The following is a 15,666-nucleotide window of genomic DNA, read 5'->3' as shown; positions in this document are numbered from 1 at the left end:
AATCTCATTATTATAATTTTGGTTAAATTAATAAAAATACACTTAAAAAGTTTTAACAATATTATTAAATTTACTTAATTTTAAAAAAATACCACGAAAATCATTAATATTTTATTTAAAAAATACCCTTTCAACCTTCTAAAAATTAAAAAAATTCCATTTAAATTCCAGAAGGGTTTAAAAAATACCCTTAATTTTTAAATTTTTTTATTAATACTTTTAAATATTTTAAAAAATTTCAAAACAGAATAAAAAAAAACCTTATAGTTAGTACATGTTTAAAAAATACTCACATTAAAAAATTTGGAGATAATTTATGAGATGTCATGGACAATAATAATTTTTCGAACTTATTTTTTATGAGTATTTTTTTAAAGATCGAAGAATATTAATAATTTTTGTTTTAATTCAAAAATATTTTTTAAATACGGTCGAAAGTTTAAGAGTATTTTCGAAATAAAATACTAATTATTTTTCTCCAAAATTAACGTGAAATAAATAAATAAATAAATATATATATATATAAATAAATAAATAAAATAAACAATGTGAATAACAAGAAACACTATATTTAATTTTAAAATGTAGTTTGGAACATTAAAATTCCAAATTAAAAATTCTAAAATAGTTTTAAAAAACAAATTGAAAATTTGAAAAATTAAATATTAAATNAAAAAAAAAAAAAAAAAAAAAAAAAAAAAAAAAAAAAAAAAAAAAAAAAAAAAAAAAAAAAAAAAAAGAAGAGGTTTTATTAAACTATAAATACCGAATTCAATTTTTTAAAATTATAACAACAAACTAAATTCTTAATTTTGGAAAATAATAAGGACCAATTGATAATTTAAAGAAAAAAAAAACCATAATGTATAAATTATATATATATATATATATATATATATATTTTAAAAAAAAAGTTATTTATTAACAGAGCTTGAGCCATAGGACACAAAGGGCAGTTCGTAAGAGTTCGGAGGGTAAAATCGTCAATAGGACAAAATTTTTCTCCGGCAGAGAAAAACAGCAAAGCAAGGCAGAGAAGGCTGCTCCTTCTTCTCTACACGCTTTGGATTTTCCTTTTCAATTTTTTCTGTTCAAATTTTCTCGCAATCCAAACAGCCTCTCATCGACCTTCATCTTTCTCTTCCGCGAACCCTACCTGTATGTGGCTATGGCTTCTAGGTTTTCATGAAGCCGAATTGGACTCCATCTTTCTTCACTGACACAACTCTTCCGGAGCTTCTATTGGTTGAATTTTGAATTCTTTCAGGCTCTGAGAAGATTTCTCGTTTCTTAGTTCTTGGAACTCGATCTTGCCTCCAATTTGATCGGGGTAATTACTCGTGTTTTTGCCTTTTCATTTCTTTGATGGTGAGAGGATGAATTTTGGATTAATGCGTTAGTATTGACTTCACCTTCGTGGATTTTCTGGAGATATGAATGTTTCTTAATTTTATTTTGGATTGCTCGTGTTATTCGTTTTGATTATGTTGATAGTTTTGGAAGACTGGTGAAGCTTGGTTGAACTCGAGTTTAATGTTTTCCTTTTCCTAATTTGGTGTCGTTAGTTATGTTCTTAATTCAGCTTTACTTTTTTCGATTCTAGACTACAAGATCTATTGAAGAAGCAGTTCTAGCTCTGATTGGTAATTAGCTTTTAAGGAATTTAAGCATCATACAGATCGAGGAGATTTCATTTCAGGGGTTTTGGGTTAAATCCGAGTCAATGTATCCGTATAATTGATTCGAACCAACTTTATTGCTTTCTGTATTAGCTTGGGATGTTTCGAAATTGAGACATCTTTTGGTGTTCAACTTGTCAATGGTGACCTACTAACCAGGATTAGATGAGTAGTTCGCGTGGGACCTTATTAAAGTTTGATTGTACATTTTTTTGTTGAAAAGTAGTCTTTTTATCTCAATATTGATTGCTTTTCCACCTGCCAATGCTCAGTTTGCTGTCATGTATACATTTGTAGGAACATGTCTCGAAAATCCCAGGGGATGATTTCATTACAATCCATTAAATCCATGCCAGCTAATTCTCGGTTCATGATTCCGCAAGAAGCTGAAGCTTTGGAAGAGCCTTATAATCGGAATGTGAAAAACATGGAAGCTAGTTCGTTAGTTGATGGCGAAAATGGTGCTTCTGGAGTTGATCGACTTCGATCCAGTACGAACAATAGTGACGTGCTGAATGAGGATTCACCGTATAATTTCAATATTAAAACAGTGGAAGAAAGACCCGCGCTGGAAGATGGAGAAGATGGTTCTATGTCTTTACCTTCACCTTCAAATTCGGCTTCACATAGTGAAAGCAGGTGGGGTGACACATCCTCCTACACGCCAAGGAAGGTATTTTGGGTCATTTATTGACACTTTGACATCAAATCTATTATAATCAGAGGATAATGGTAGCTGAGATTTTATTTTTAGTTCATCATTACAGGAAAGCTACAGTCTAATTTCTGCATACTTAATCTCATCACAATCTTGGTCATTATGGTTTCAACTTAAGTTATCCTTCATTCTTTCCTCTGCTTCTAGTGTTAATTATTTATTTCCCTTTCCTCATTTAATTTATTACTAACAGTCAGCCTTTCCATTTTGAGCCTCACGATTGCAATTGACAGGAGTTCACGATTGCAATTGACAGGAGTTCACGATTGCAATTGACAGGAGTTATTTCCCTTTCCTTGTTTATGCTTCTCAACCAGAATGATTAAAATAGGATAAATATGTTGTGGTATTAACTTAAGAATTGCGTTAGTACCATAGAAGTTGTGGTATTAACTTAAGAATTGCGTTAGTACAATAGAAGTAGTCATTTATGTTAAAATAGTCACTATTTCCCAATGGATGCATGTGAGCTAGGAATAGCTTGCACGAGAGTTGCCGTATCATCCCAGTGTGCAACATGCTAGATCTTTGTTCTTGCAAGTAATCTCGTCCAGTTATCTACTAAAATATTTTTCAAGTTGGATCTAGACATCTGGAAATGTTAGAATTTCATAATCCTTTTATTTTGACTTTTTAATCTTTGAATCTCTCTTGTTGAACTCGTGTGTTGTATATCAATTTTCTCTTGCTGACTATGGAGAAGAGAATATCTGTAACAGCCCAAGCCCACCGCTAGCAGATATTGTACATTTTGACCCGTTACGTATTGCCACTAGCCTCACGGTTTTAAAATGTGTCTGTTAGAAAGAGTTTTCCACACCCTTATAAGGAATACTTCATTCTCTCCAACCGATGTGGGACCTCACAATTCACCCCCCTTGGTGCCCAACGTCCTCGCTGATACACTGCTTGGTGTCTGATTCTGATACCATTTGAAACAGCCCAAACCCACCGCTAGCAGATATTGTCTATTTTGGCCCATTACGTATTATCGTTTGCCTCACGATTTTTAAAACGTGTCTGTTAGGGAGAGGTTTCCACATCCTTATAAGGAATGCTTCATTCTCCTCTCTAATCGATGTGGGATCTCACAATGTCAAATAAAAAAACAACGGGAGGCAGTTGAAAACAGTGAATAATTGAAACGTAACGACTTTCAGTTTCCTTTTTGGATTATGTTCTTTTAAATCTGTTGGACTAATCTCAATTAGAGCTGATTATCGCTACAACCTATTTCTATTACCCATGGGTCCCTTATACAACAAAGCTGTTTCAAGCAATAATGGTTACATTGCGCATCTTGGCACCTCTTTTAGTTTTCTATTCTCCATGCCCAATTTAGATCTTTCTTTCTGAAAATGCACTTAAAAGATTCATCCGTTGGTAGTTCAGGTATTATTAGCTTCTGTTTTCTTCATATATTTCATATAAACGTTTTCATTGTGTTTCTGACATTTTATTTCATAAATTTGCATGGGTACGTAAACAAATCTCCCACTTGCATATATGATCTTGTATATGTTGTTATTTTCTAAGCTAATGTGAACCAACATGTTTCTCAGTTGATCATAATCTTGTGAACAAATATTATATTCAGTTGGCCCCCCTACTGAAGTATCTAGTTTTTGATTTAAGAGCCTATTTGCTGAACTTGTCCATTTCAGATGCATCAATCTTGGTTTAAACTTCCAAATGGCGATTGGGATCTTGTAAATATACTGTCAACTACAGGAACAGAATCAGTAGTTTCACTGACTGAAGGAAAGGTAGCAAATTGAAATTATAAGAAACTTTAGCTGTATGAAGCTTATTGATATCTGATTGCGTTACCATATGAATGGTGCAGGTGTTAAAGGTGAAAGCTGAAAATTTAATTTCTGCAAATCCAGATATCCTTGATGGCGTTGATGATCTTATGCAACTTAGCTATCTAAATGAACCTTCAGTGTTGTATGATCTTGAGTACAGATATAATCAGGATCTTATATATGTGAGTGTCTGAAATTTTTTAATACAGTTAGTCATGGGTCTGCTTAAAAGCTATTCTAATAGTAATGACATGGGTATGATTTTGGGAACTTCAGACAAAAGCAGGGCCAGTTCTGGTTGCTATCAATCCTTTTAAGAAAGTTGACTTGTATGGAAGTGATTACATTGAAGCATACAAGCGCAAAACGGCTCAGAGCCCGCATGTTTATGCCATTACAGATACAGCCATCAGAGAGATGATTCGAGGTTTCCTGTTGTCCTTGATATTTTATTAGGCTCAATTTATGCTTAGGCTGTTATTTTGTCTGCTTCTTACCGACTTTTTCCCCCCCTTTCAGATGAAGTAAATCAATCAATTGTAATAAGGTAATGCTGGTCCATGTTTTCAACTTTTGCTCAGATTTTTAATTTATTCTATAATCCTCGCTGTTCTTTTCAAGGTGTTACCTTTTTGCTCGAGCATATAAGCATAGCATTCATCTAAAAGAGCCAAGGAAGTTATTTTATACGTTATTCTAGCTGGCTCATGACCCAATGGATCGAAGTTCTAGTATAATAATATCTTCATTCTTTTCAATCTACACCATTCAGTTATTCAGATAAATCACATAAACAATACACAACCAACCATATGGTATGTCTCTTAGAGCTAGCAGTTGCTTGGTATTCATGTTTTCCATATGACCATTAGTTTGTATCATAAAATAACATGCGGGGTGGTGTGAATAGCATAAAGGCAATTTTATATTTTCCATATTATTCATGTCCTTTTAATGCCTCAATTCAGCGGTGAAAGTGGAGCTGGAAAAACTGAAACAGCAAAGATAGCAATGCAATATTTGGCAGCCCTTGGCGGTGGAAGTGGAATAGAGTTTGAGATATTGAAGACCAATCCTATCTTAGAAGCTTTTGGAAATGCAAAAACTTCGAGAAATGATAACTCAAGCCGCTTCGTAAGCTCCTATATCATGCCATTGATTTCCTTTACATGGATGTGTTGTATTAAAGTGCTTTTTACTTGCAATTTTAGGTTCTACAGCCTTTTTAAAGTGGAATTTAACATTTGCAGGGAAAATTGATTGAAATCCATTTTAGTGAAACTGGGAGAATCACTGGTGCAAATATTCAAACTTGTAAGCTTTCTTGTATTTAGGACTCTGCATTGGTTTTCAATGGAAATTTAATTTGAGATGGTTCATCTGACTTTGATTGTGCTGCTCATTATGAACCCCGGACAGTTTTGCTGGAAAAGGTAAATCTGTTAGTCTACCCTTTGAAATGTGCCTGTATTGATATTTTTTTTTTTTAACTTTTTTAAAAAAGTCCTGAGAATAATATATTTCTCCAACAGTCGAGAGTTGTTCAATGCACGGAGGGAGAAAGGTCATACCACATCTTTTATCAACTTTGTAGTGGGGCTCCTCCTGAACTTAAAGGTAACTCCTCTCTTTCGATTTGCAGATACTTGTGGGCATTATTTTTGGCTTATTAGTGGGGAAGTTCGTTTATATCTTATGAATAAATTTGGAAATGATGTGTGAAGTATTAGATAATGTTACTCATTATCTAATAGTTTACACGTGCCTAACATTTATTCATGTTGATATGGATTGCATTGGACCTCTTGTTTTCTTAGCTTCTTTTTAGTGGTATTGTCTTGAGTTTCATGTGCTAGCTAGCATTTTGGAGAAGTGCCACTGTTAGTGCTTGCTGGTCTTATTGCATTTGTGATTATATATATATTACTCTTTTAAAATTTAAGTGGCTTTTCCCACCCCAAGGACGGCAGAGTGGTTAAGGCTTGGAATGCTACGTGGGCATTGGATTGGATATTGGTCCTAATTTTGGAACATTTGGTAGAAAATTTAGTAAATAAAAATCTTCTGCTGTTCCCTTGAATTGGGTCGATATGTGTTTCCCTATAGATCAATCGGGTGGGGTGGGGGTGTCGTACCATTGGANTTTATTTTTTTTTTTTTTTTTTTTTAATGAAAAATATTAATATTACATTTAAATAATTATGTTTATCTTTAATGAAATTATAATGTTTTCTTAAATTTAAAACAACTTTATGCAAAACATTCAAGCAATGTGAAAAGTTTCTTAAATTATAATACTTGTTCTATCCTTACTACAATTTCACGTCTGATATTTACTCTGGTGTGGTTGCATAAAAGATCTAATTTTTATTCCGTTGCAGAAATTTCCTGCACAATGAAAAATTAGTTGGGTTCTGTTGTCCTTTGTTGAACTCTTGAAGTTCTCTCATCTACTAGTAATTATAAATTGCCTTGTCTGATTGTTTTATGGATTGATAATAAATGCCGCCTAGGGTTTGCTCACCCCAAGTATAGACTTTGTGTCCAAGTTTCAGCTAGATGTCTTGTTCTCATTCTATGGCACCATATCTCAACTAGTTTTAACTTTGATGTGCAGAGAGGCTGAACTTGAGAAGAGCGGAAGAGTACAAATATCTCAGCCAGAGCAATTGTTTTTCAATAAATAGAGTAAATGATGCTGAAGAGTTTCGTATTGTCACGGTAATTTCTTTAATTTATAATTAAATTAATCCTGGCGAACTATCTATTTTGATGCGTTCTACTCAGTCTTTATGTGTTTGAATCAGAAACTTTGCTGTAACGTGCTTATCATTACTTCTCAGGAAGCATTAAATGTCGTCCATATCAGCAAAGAAGATCAGCACAGCGTATTTGCAATGCTTGCTGCTGTGCTGTGGCTGGGAAATGTTTCCTTTAGCGTGATAGACAATGAGAATCATGTGGAAGTCGTGGAAGATGAAGGTTAGAATTTCTAAGAGTGAAAGATGCTTCTACCTTGTTTGTGGCAGGGATTTGAACATGAAAGACAGACTTAGGATAATTTCATCATGCTCTATGTCAAATTTTATTTTTTTGTTAGGACTACCCTGAGGTTTAAATTGTCGTGAACATAATATGGATGCTAGTAATAATGACATAGCGATGCTTTTGTAGCAATTGAATAACTGCGTGAACTAGCCTTTAAAAGAGTTAAGTATCAGATCAACCTAAATGAACAAATGATAATGCAGTTTTAAATGTTATCATTCTTTCTAGTGTTTACGGAGGAAGGGTGCATTTTCCTTGCACTCATTCTAGGAACTGAAGTCAATTTAGCCTCCCATTTCTTTAAGTAATAAAGGCGGGACAAAATTGTGCCATCTTAGACTTTCAACAAAGAAGTAATTCTCATCCGTGGTATAATAATTTCTAGAAGTACATCTATGGCTTTCTTTATTCCATGTTTCTTCCATTCTAGTGATTTACAATATTATTCATCTACTTGTAATGTAATTACAGTTTTTATTTGATGTTATATAACTATGTAATTGATTTCTTTTTAATTAGTCATGTTCTGTCATAAAGTTTATCATATGCTTTATGCTATTATTGGATTACCGTTTTCAGGTTTACAGACTGTTGCTAAACTGATTGAGTGTGATATTGAGGAGCTTAAACTAGCCTTATCAACTCGAAAAATGAGATTTGGGAATGACAGCATTGTCCAAAAGCTTACTTTACCTCAGGCAAGAAACTTGTTCATGATAAGCTCCTAATTTATATTGTGTAGGGACATAGATAAGTAAGGGAGGAACTAATTCTATCGGCAAACTACACGTTAGTCACCTTCAAGTAATAACTTAGTAACTATTTATAAGTAACAATTTTAGTTTGGATTTAATTGTAATAGAACTCCAAATTGCAAGTAGAACTCTACTGTTAAATTCCAACTTGTCCACATATTTTTGTCTGACAAAACAATTCTTGGCCTTTGCCAAAGATGAGTGATTTTTGTGGAAAGGTTATGCTGAAAAATTGCGGTGGAATGATCAGACCATTTGGCCGAAATCTATTGAGGCCCATTACCATACACAGAGCATTGTGCAATTAAGAACATAACCAGTGCTTATATATTTTGTTTTTTTTTGGCTTGGTTACTTGAGTGTGGACTCACATTTGGATCAACATTTGTATCAGCAAGTGTGGATTAGGAACCAAAATTAGCTTGAACCTTATTAAGTAATTTAAAAATCCACTTGGCTTTTATCTTTGTAAAAACTCTCGCATCAAATTACATCTGTCTTTCTTGTTATTTGCAGGCAATTGACACTCGAGATGCTTTGGCGAAGTCAATTTATGCTTGTTTGTTTGAGTGGTTGGTTGAACAAATTAACAAATCTCTTGCTGTAGGCAAAAGGCGAACGGGAAGATCCATCAGCATTCTTGATATCTATGGCTTTGAATCATTTGATGTATGCCTCATTTAAGCTTTTAATCGCTCTCTCTAATCACTTAATGTGTATGTATGTATCTTTCTCCTAATATTTCCCCCCTATTCCTGGCTTTTGTAGAGGAATAGTTTGGAACAATTCTGCATTAACTATGCAAATGAGAGGTTACAGCAGCATTTCAATCGTCATTTATTTAAGCTCGAGCAGGAGGTAACTTTCCAGTTGATTATGCTCCAATTAAGCTGAAATGACCTCAAGTGATTACTTTTCATTGAAATCTAACAGCCATTTCTCCTCTTTCTTGTTCCTAATTCAGAAAATATTGAGGGTCGATATGTGTCTAAGTTTTAATGAATAAATAGGTATTGTCTGAATGTAATAGTTTGGTGTAGATTAGGAATGTATATTGGGAAGAATATCATAGGTTTTATTCACTTATCATTCACCCAAAATTGTTTGCACCATATTTCTTTAGATGACCAAATGTAGGTCATGGAACTCAGAATTAAAATTTACTAAATTGTGGATTTGTCCGGGGAACAAGTCATAACAATACCAAGATGGAACCTGTAACATGAGTAGTTCTGAAATTTGGGTTATTGATCGGTATTATAGTATATCATGTCCAGAGTCGAAGTGTATGTGTCAGCTAATAGAAAGGGAAAAGGAACTACAACAAATTTTTCATCTCATTTATTAGTTTCTCATGCTGTATGTTGAAGTTTACAATATCATATCAGGAATATATTCAAGATGGTATCGACTGGGCAAAAGTTGATTTTGACGACAACCAAGATTGTCTCAGTCTGTTTGAAAAGGTAGCCTTTAATTTGTCAACTTGATTCTTTGCGCTACCATCTCTCGGACTTTCTAGTATGTATGATGATTTTTCCTTCATCTTCTTATCTTTCTATTTACTTGTATGCCACCAATTTTTTGTCACCTTTTGGCTGATATATTTTGTGACATACTATAGGACGAGTTCACTAATTTAGTTTGATGTTTCAAAGCATGGCTACTTTAAATTAGCATACCATGTCTGCTTATAACTGCCATTTGTAAAGCCTCGACCATCAACACATATATTAGGAGGGTTAAAAGTGGAATATATCCCTGACACTCGGTGGGAAGGGGTGCAAATATTTTGTAGGGGCATTGTGAGACAGGATCTTTAGGGTTGTTATTAGAGAAGTAGTGAGTGCAGAGAGATTACTGGCCCTCTCAAATTGGCTGGAAGCTTGTGTGCCTGTTTTATTGTTTGCTCATTCTCGCCTAACTGGTGTGTCACGTGTAGATAGAATGGGGAAAATTGTTTCACCTCTTCTTCTCTTGTCCTCTGGCTAGCTCTATTTGGGATATTATGTTATCGATCTTTGGCTTGAGTTGGTGCTTCCCTAATAGATTAGATGAGATGGGTTTTCATTTGTTTTTTGCAATCCCCTTCAAAGGAAAAGGCTAGAATTTTGTGGATGAATACCATAATGGTGTCTTTGTGGAAGTTGTGGAGTGAAGGAAACCAGGTCTGCAAAGAGCAAACGTGCAGTCTCCATGAGTTTTGGGATTCTATTAAGCTCTTTGCATCCATCTGGAGTTATCTCTGTAATTCTTTTTGATATTGTTCATATTTTGGCCAATTGAGAATCCTTTTTGTAACCCTGCCCTGCGGTGATTTCTCATCTTCACTTTTGTAAGCTCTTCTTAGTAATATATTCTTTTATTTCTTATAAAAATAGAAAAAGGAAAATACCTTACACAATTCCATGCCACTTATGTATCATATGTTTTTCTATTGCTATTGTGTATTCTTTCATAGTTCTTACCCGAAAATTGGGGTTTTAATTAAAAAACTTATATATGCCCCCTCCCTGGTACATTATCAGACAAAGAAGTCATATGTTGAGTTACCCTAAATCTTTTACCTAACTATTTAAGTTACCAATATCTGATATAGTCCATCCGAATAGTAGCCTACAACAAGTGCTGATGTATATTCCGAGTTCAGGCTACTCTGAATTGACTGATGCCTTTTCTAACAAAGTGTACGTCATGGGTTCCTTGATGTATTCTTTAATTTCTACGCAGAAACCTTTGGGATTGTTGTCCCTGTTAGACGAGGAGTCTACTTTCCCAAATGCCACAGATATGACCTTTGCAAACAAGCTGAAGCAGCATTTGCGTCGTTCTTCTTCTTTTAGAGGAGAACGAGGGAAAGCCTTTACTGTCTGTCATTATGCAGGAGAGGTATTTACATGTCATTTTCAGATAAAATTTATTTATTTTCTACTCCTATTGCAGTTTACTTATTATCTTTTTATTATTTATGGAGACATTCATCACTTGGTAAGAGGGATGTTGCCTGGCCCCTCACTTGATTCAATTAGCTTTCTCTAAGTTCTTTCCGTTTATCAAGTTGTTGGTAGTCATTTGTGAAATTTCTCTTCCTCAGTTAATTTCACCTGACTTTTTGATAGTTGCATCTGGGTCTTCATTCAGGTCACTTATGATACAACTGGTTTCCTGGAGAAAAACCGGGACTTGCTACATTTAGATTCTATTCAACTCCTATCCTCGTGCTCGTGCCATCTCCCTCAGGCTTTTGCATCCAACATGCTAACTCAATCGGAAAAGTCCATTGGTGGCACTTCACATAAGTCTGGTGGTGCAGAATCCCAAAAACTGAGTGTTGCCAGAAAGTTTAAGGTAATCTATCTGTTGTAATTAATTTATGATTAAATTGCATAATGTGAGTTTTTGTCATTAATTATGAGAGACATTGTTATTCTTAAGCGCGTGTCAATATTCTGTCAACGACCGATTCAGGAAAAAAGAAGACAGTAGCTCAAACCGTAGCGAGGATAAAACATAATCTTGTTTGTTTTCTTCCGATGTTTGTCTGATTCTCATTCTTGCAAGTTGAAGCTATTTGCTCTTGATGAGTTTGGTAATATGACAGCATCTCAAATGGTCATTTGTTTGTTTAATTGAATTTAAAGACGGTAAAATACAAAACAGTAGGATGCAGACTCTTTGGGTTTGAGCTTTTCTCAGGACTAAGCAGATGCATGAACGAGGGTCTCTTCAGTATTAAGTCTTAGGCACTGAATTGTCATATATTGAACCTTTTGCCTTTATTAATAATTTGGATTTTGTATAGGATCAATTATTCCAATTGATACTCCGTCTTGAAAATACGACACCTCATTTCATCCGTTGCATCAAGCCCAACAAACTTCAGTCTCCTGGATTGTATGAGCAAGGACTTGTATTACAACAGTTAAAATGTTGTGGGGTCCTAGAAGTGGTACGAATATCACGAGCTGGATTTCCTACTCGGATGTCGCATCAGAAATTTTCTCGAAGGTATTGCTGGTTATTGCATACATCATTATGCTTTTAAAATTTTCCTTTCTAACATCTACTGATGTAATAACTTGTGCATGATTCTTTTATTCTGGTATGGCTCATCAGGTATGGTTTCCTTCTACAAGAAAGCCTTTCATCGCAGGATCCACTAAGCGTCTCAGTCGCAATTCTTCATCAATTCAATATATTGCCTGAAATGTACCAAGTTGGCTATACAAAATTGTTTTTCCGAACTGGGCAGGTAAAATGCTTGTGTTTTCTGTGAACATTAATTGCTCTATTAAGGAAAGGAATCTTTCCTTTATTTATTATCTTTTTTTTTCCAAATTGGCAACGGCAGAAAACATCCTAAAAAAGAGCTACAGAAGTGCACTATAAGAGTGATTTATTTAATAAATGTAGACAATGTTCAATAATTTTCATTTTCTCACCGAGAGGTGTGCTTAGCAAGTTATTTGGCTGTTTGATTCCGACGTCTTAGTCGTATTATATGCTGCTTATGTTGTGCAGTTGCTACTTTCCTCTGGTTTCGACTGGGGTTAGAAATCAGTGGTAAAAAGAACTTAGGATAGCGGTTTAGAAGTCAAAATTATAACTTATTCTCTATTATTCTTAGTTGAATTTTATTGTGTGGAAGTATATTCTTAGCATGAAATACTAACTATTGTGAGTAATCAAATTTTTATAAAAACAATCTGGCAGATTGGAGTGCTTGAAGATACAAGAAACCGCACCCTTCACGGAATTCTCTGTGTTCAAAGCTGTTTTAGAGGGCACCTGGCTCGATGCCACATCAAAGAACTGAAAAAAGGGATTTCCACTCTTCAGTCATGTATTAACCTCCCTCATCAACATAGAACCAACCACCTTCTAGTTCTTGGGATACAGATTTGAACTATTCTAATTTCTCATGCAGTTGTACGTGGGGAGAAAACCAGAAAAGAGTATGCTATCTTGTTACGAAGGCATAGGGCTGCTATTTCTATTCAGAAGTATCAGAAAGCCAGAATTGCTAGAAAACGTTCGAAGGAGGTTTGTGATGCATCAGTCGTGATACAATCAGGTAATCAGATGTTCTACTGGATTTATGATTTCACAAGGAAGCAACTAAAAACAGTTCATATTCTGTAGAGTTTGATGCAAGCATGCCCACTCTAAGCCCTTGAATTTAATTACAATGCTTTGTGCACTTTTTGCTAGGGAGGTTTTGGAACTCGAGTTGTGAGATCCCACGTTTGTTGGAGAGGGGAATGAAGCATTCCTTATAAGGGTGTAGAAACCTCTCTCTAGCATACGCGTTTTAAAAACCTTGAGGGGAAGCCCGAAAGGGAAAGCCCAAAGAGGACAATATATGCTAGCGGTGGACTTGGCCTGTTACAAATGGTATCAGAGCTAGACATCGGGCGGTGTGCCAGTGAGGACGCTGGGCCCCCAAGAGGGTGGATTGTGAGATCCCACATCGGTTAGAGAGGTGAACGAATTATTCCTTATAAGGGAGTGGAAACCTCTCTCCCTAGCAGACGCGTTTTAAAAACCTTGGGAGAAGCCCGAAATAGGACAATATCTGCTAGCAGTGAGCTTAGGCTGTTACAAGAGTTTCGTGTACCAACCTGGATACATAAAACCAGCTGAGTTTATAACAAGTAAAGGACGTATAGAACTACAGAGTCTAGTAAAATAAAATAAAAAAATTGACCAGCTTCTTACTAGAATGTGGATTACTCTGCCAGGTCCGGACATCTCTGGCCGTATTTCTGCTTTTCATGAGTTCTGATTGCATTTACTAATTTGGTCTAACGTATGCTACCTTTCAGTTATCCGTGGTTGGTTGGTAAGAGGATGCTCCGGAAATATAGGATTAATGAGTCCTGGTGGTCTTTCGGTAAACTTTCACCATTTTGATATTTATCTGTTCATTCTCTGATTATCATTGTTTTCTTTCAAATCTTCTGGTTGCCTAAACTTTCAAGCATCTTTCCATATTGGTCCTACTTCAACTTTGTATAATTTACTATGGTTAGGAATCACGACTCTCCATAATGGTATGATATTGTCCACTTTAAGCATAAGCTCTCATGACTTTGCTTTTGCTTTTGATTTCCTTACTTATAAACCCATGATCATCCCCTTAATTAGCCAATTGGGACTCCCTCCCAACATTCCTTCCCTCGAACAAAGTACATTATAGAGCCTCCCCTGAGACCTATGTAGCCTTTGAACAATCTCTCCTTTAATTTAATCGAGGCTCGACTTCTTTTTCTGAAGCTCTCGAACAAAGTACACCTTTTGTTTGACATTTGAGTCACTTTTTGACTACACCTTTGAGACTAGCAACTTCTTTGTTCGACATTTGAGGATTCTATTAGTATGGCTAAGTTAAGGACATGACTCTGATATCATGTTAGTAATCATGACTCTCCACAATGGTATGATATTCTCCGCTTTGAGCATAGACTCTCTTGAATTTGCTTTTGGTTTTCCAAAAGGCCTCATACCAATGGAGATATATTCCTTACTTATAAACCCACGATTATCCCCTTAATTAGCCAATGTGAGACTATTATGACTGACAATTCGTCTCTGCTAGTAATAACATTTCATTTATAGAATTTCAATTCATAGGTTTTTCGAATATGATTACTCATCTTGAATTTCCAACAGGAAAATGGATCAGGGGATGTGCTTGTCAAGTCATCATTCCTTGCAGAATTACAACGCCGTGTCATGAAGGCCGAGGCTACTTTGAGAGATAAAGAAGAAGAAAACGACATCCTCCATCAACGCGTTCAACAGTACGAAAACCGATGGTCAGAGTATGAACTGAAAATGAAGTCAATGGAAGAGATGTGGCAGAAACAAATGAGATCCCTGCAATCTAGCCTCTCCATTGCAAAGAAAAGCTTATCAGTTGATGATTCAGATAGAAATTACGACGCATCAATCAATGCAAGCCACGAAAGAGGATACAGTTGGGAATTGGGTACCAACAACACAACTAATGAAATCAATGGAGTAAGACCAATGAATGCAGGTCTCAGTGTCATTAGCCGATTAGCCGAAGAATTCGACCAACGAAGTCAAGTCTTCGGCGATGATGCAAAGTTCTTAGTAGAGGTAAAATCCGGTCAGGTTGAGGCAAGTATCGACCCAGATAGGGAATTCAGAAGGCTGAAACAAATGTTTGATGCATGGAAGAAAGATTACGGGGGACGACTGCGCGAAACGAAAGTGATTTTAAATAAGATCGGGAATGACGGTGCCATGGATAGAGTGAAAAGGAAATNAATTATTTACGTGAGGGACCATTACGACTAATAAATTAAAGTAAAAAAAAAACAACAAAAAAACAAAGAATATGAAATAAAGTTAATAGTACACAATATACTGTTTGATCTGAGAGATTAGTGATTTTTAGGGAACATGTAAATGATGGGTTGAATCAAGAAAGAAAGGCTTTTTTGAAGCACAAATATGGTCTGTGATGCCAATATTTGCAAGGAGAAACTGCTGCAGGAGCTCTGTTCTAACCTTTTTTCATTACAAATTTTTTGAGGGGGCTTCAAGTGATTTATTACCTGTGAAGTCCACTCTCTAATATGTATATCTTTTTCCCTACTTGTCAATCTCTCACTATATATAAAAGTGTT

At 35.2% G+C, this 15,666-nt stretch overlaps 1 protein-coding gene across 1 annotated transcript; it reads left to right on the top strand.

Annotated features, from left to right (window-relative positions):
- Positions 1-975: 975 nt before the first annotated feature.
- LOC111802043 (myosin-1-like) lies at positions 976-15,334 on the top strand. The gene is made up of 24 exons (XM_023686300.1): positions 976-1,330; positions 1,977-2,352; positions 4,062-4,163; positions 4,244-4,387; positions 4,482-4,632; positions 4,725-4,752; positions 5,174-5,339; positions 5,456-5,519; positions 5,625-5,638; positions 5,738-5,822; positions 6,823-6,926; positions 7,049-7,187; positions 7,833-7,951; positions 8,525-8,677; positions 8,777-8,866; positions 9,397-9,474; positions 10,739-10,897; positions 11,150-11,356; positions 11,811-12,016; positions 12,125-12,260; positions 12,722-12,851; positions 12,936-13,082; positions 13,834-13,901; positions 14,681-15,334. Exons 2-24 carry the CDS (start codon positions 1,981-1,983, stop codon positions 15,332-15,334), a joined length of 3,516 nt encoding a protein of 1,171 aa, XP_023542068.1. The 5' UTR covers positions 976-1,330; positions 1,977-1,980.
- The last annotated feature ends 332 nt before the right edge of the window (positions 15,335-15,666 follow it).

This window comes from Cucurbita pepo, chromosome LG09, assembly GCF_002806865.2.
Source record: "Cucurbita pepo subsp. pepo cultivar mu-cu-16 chromosome LG09, ASM280686v2, whole genome shotgun sequence".
In the NCBI taxonomy this organism is placed as follows: domain Eukaryota; kingdom Viridiplantae; phylum Streptophyta; class Magnoliopsida; order Cucurbitales; family Cucurbitaceae; genus Cucurbita; species Cucurbita pepo.
The sequence above is the reverse complement of the archived record's forward strand: the minus strand, read 5'-3'. Positions and strand labels throughout refer to the sequence as shown.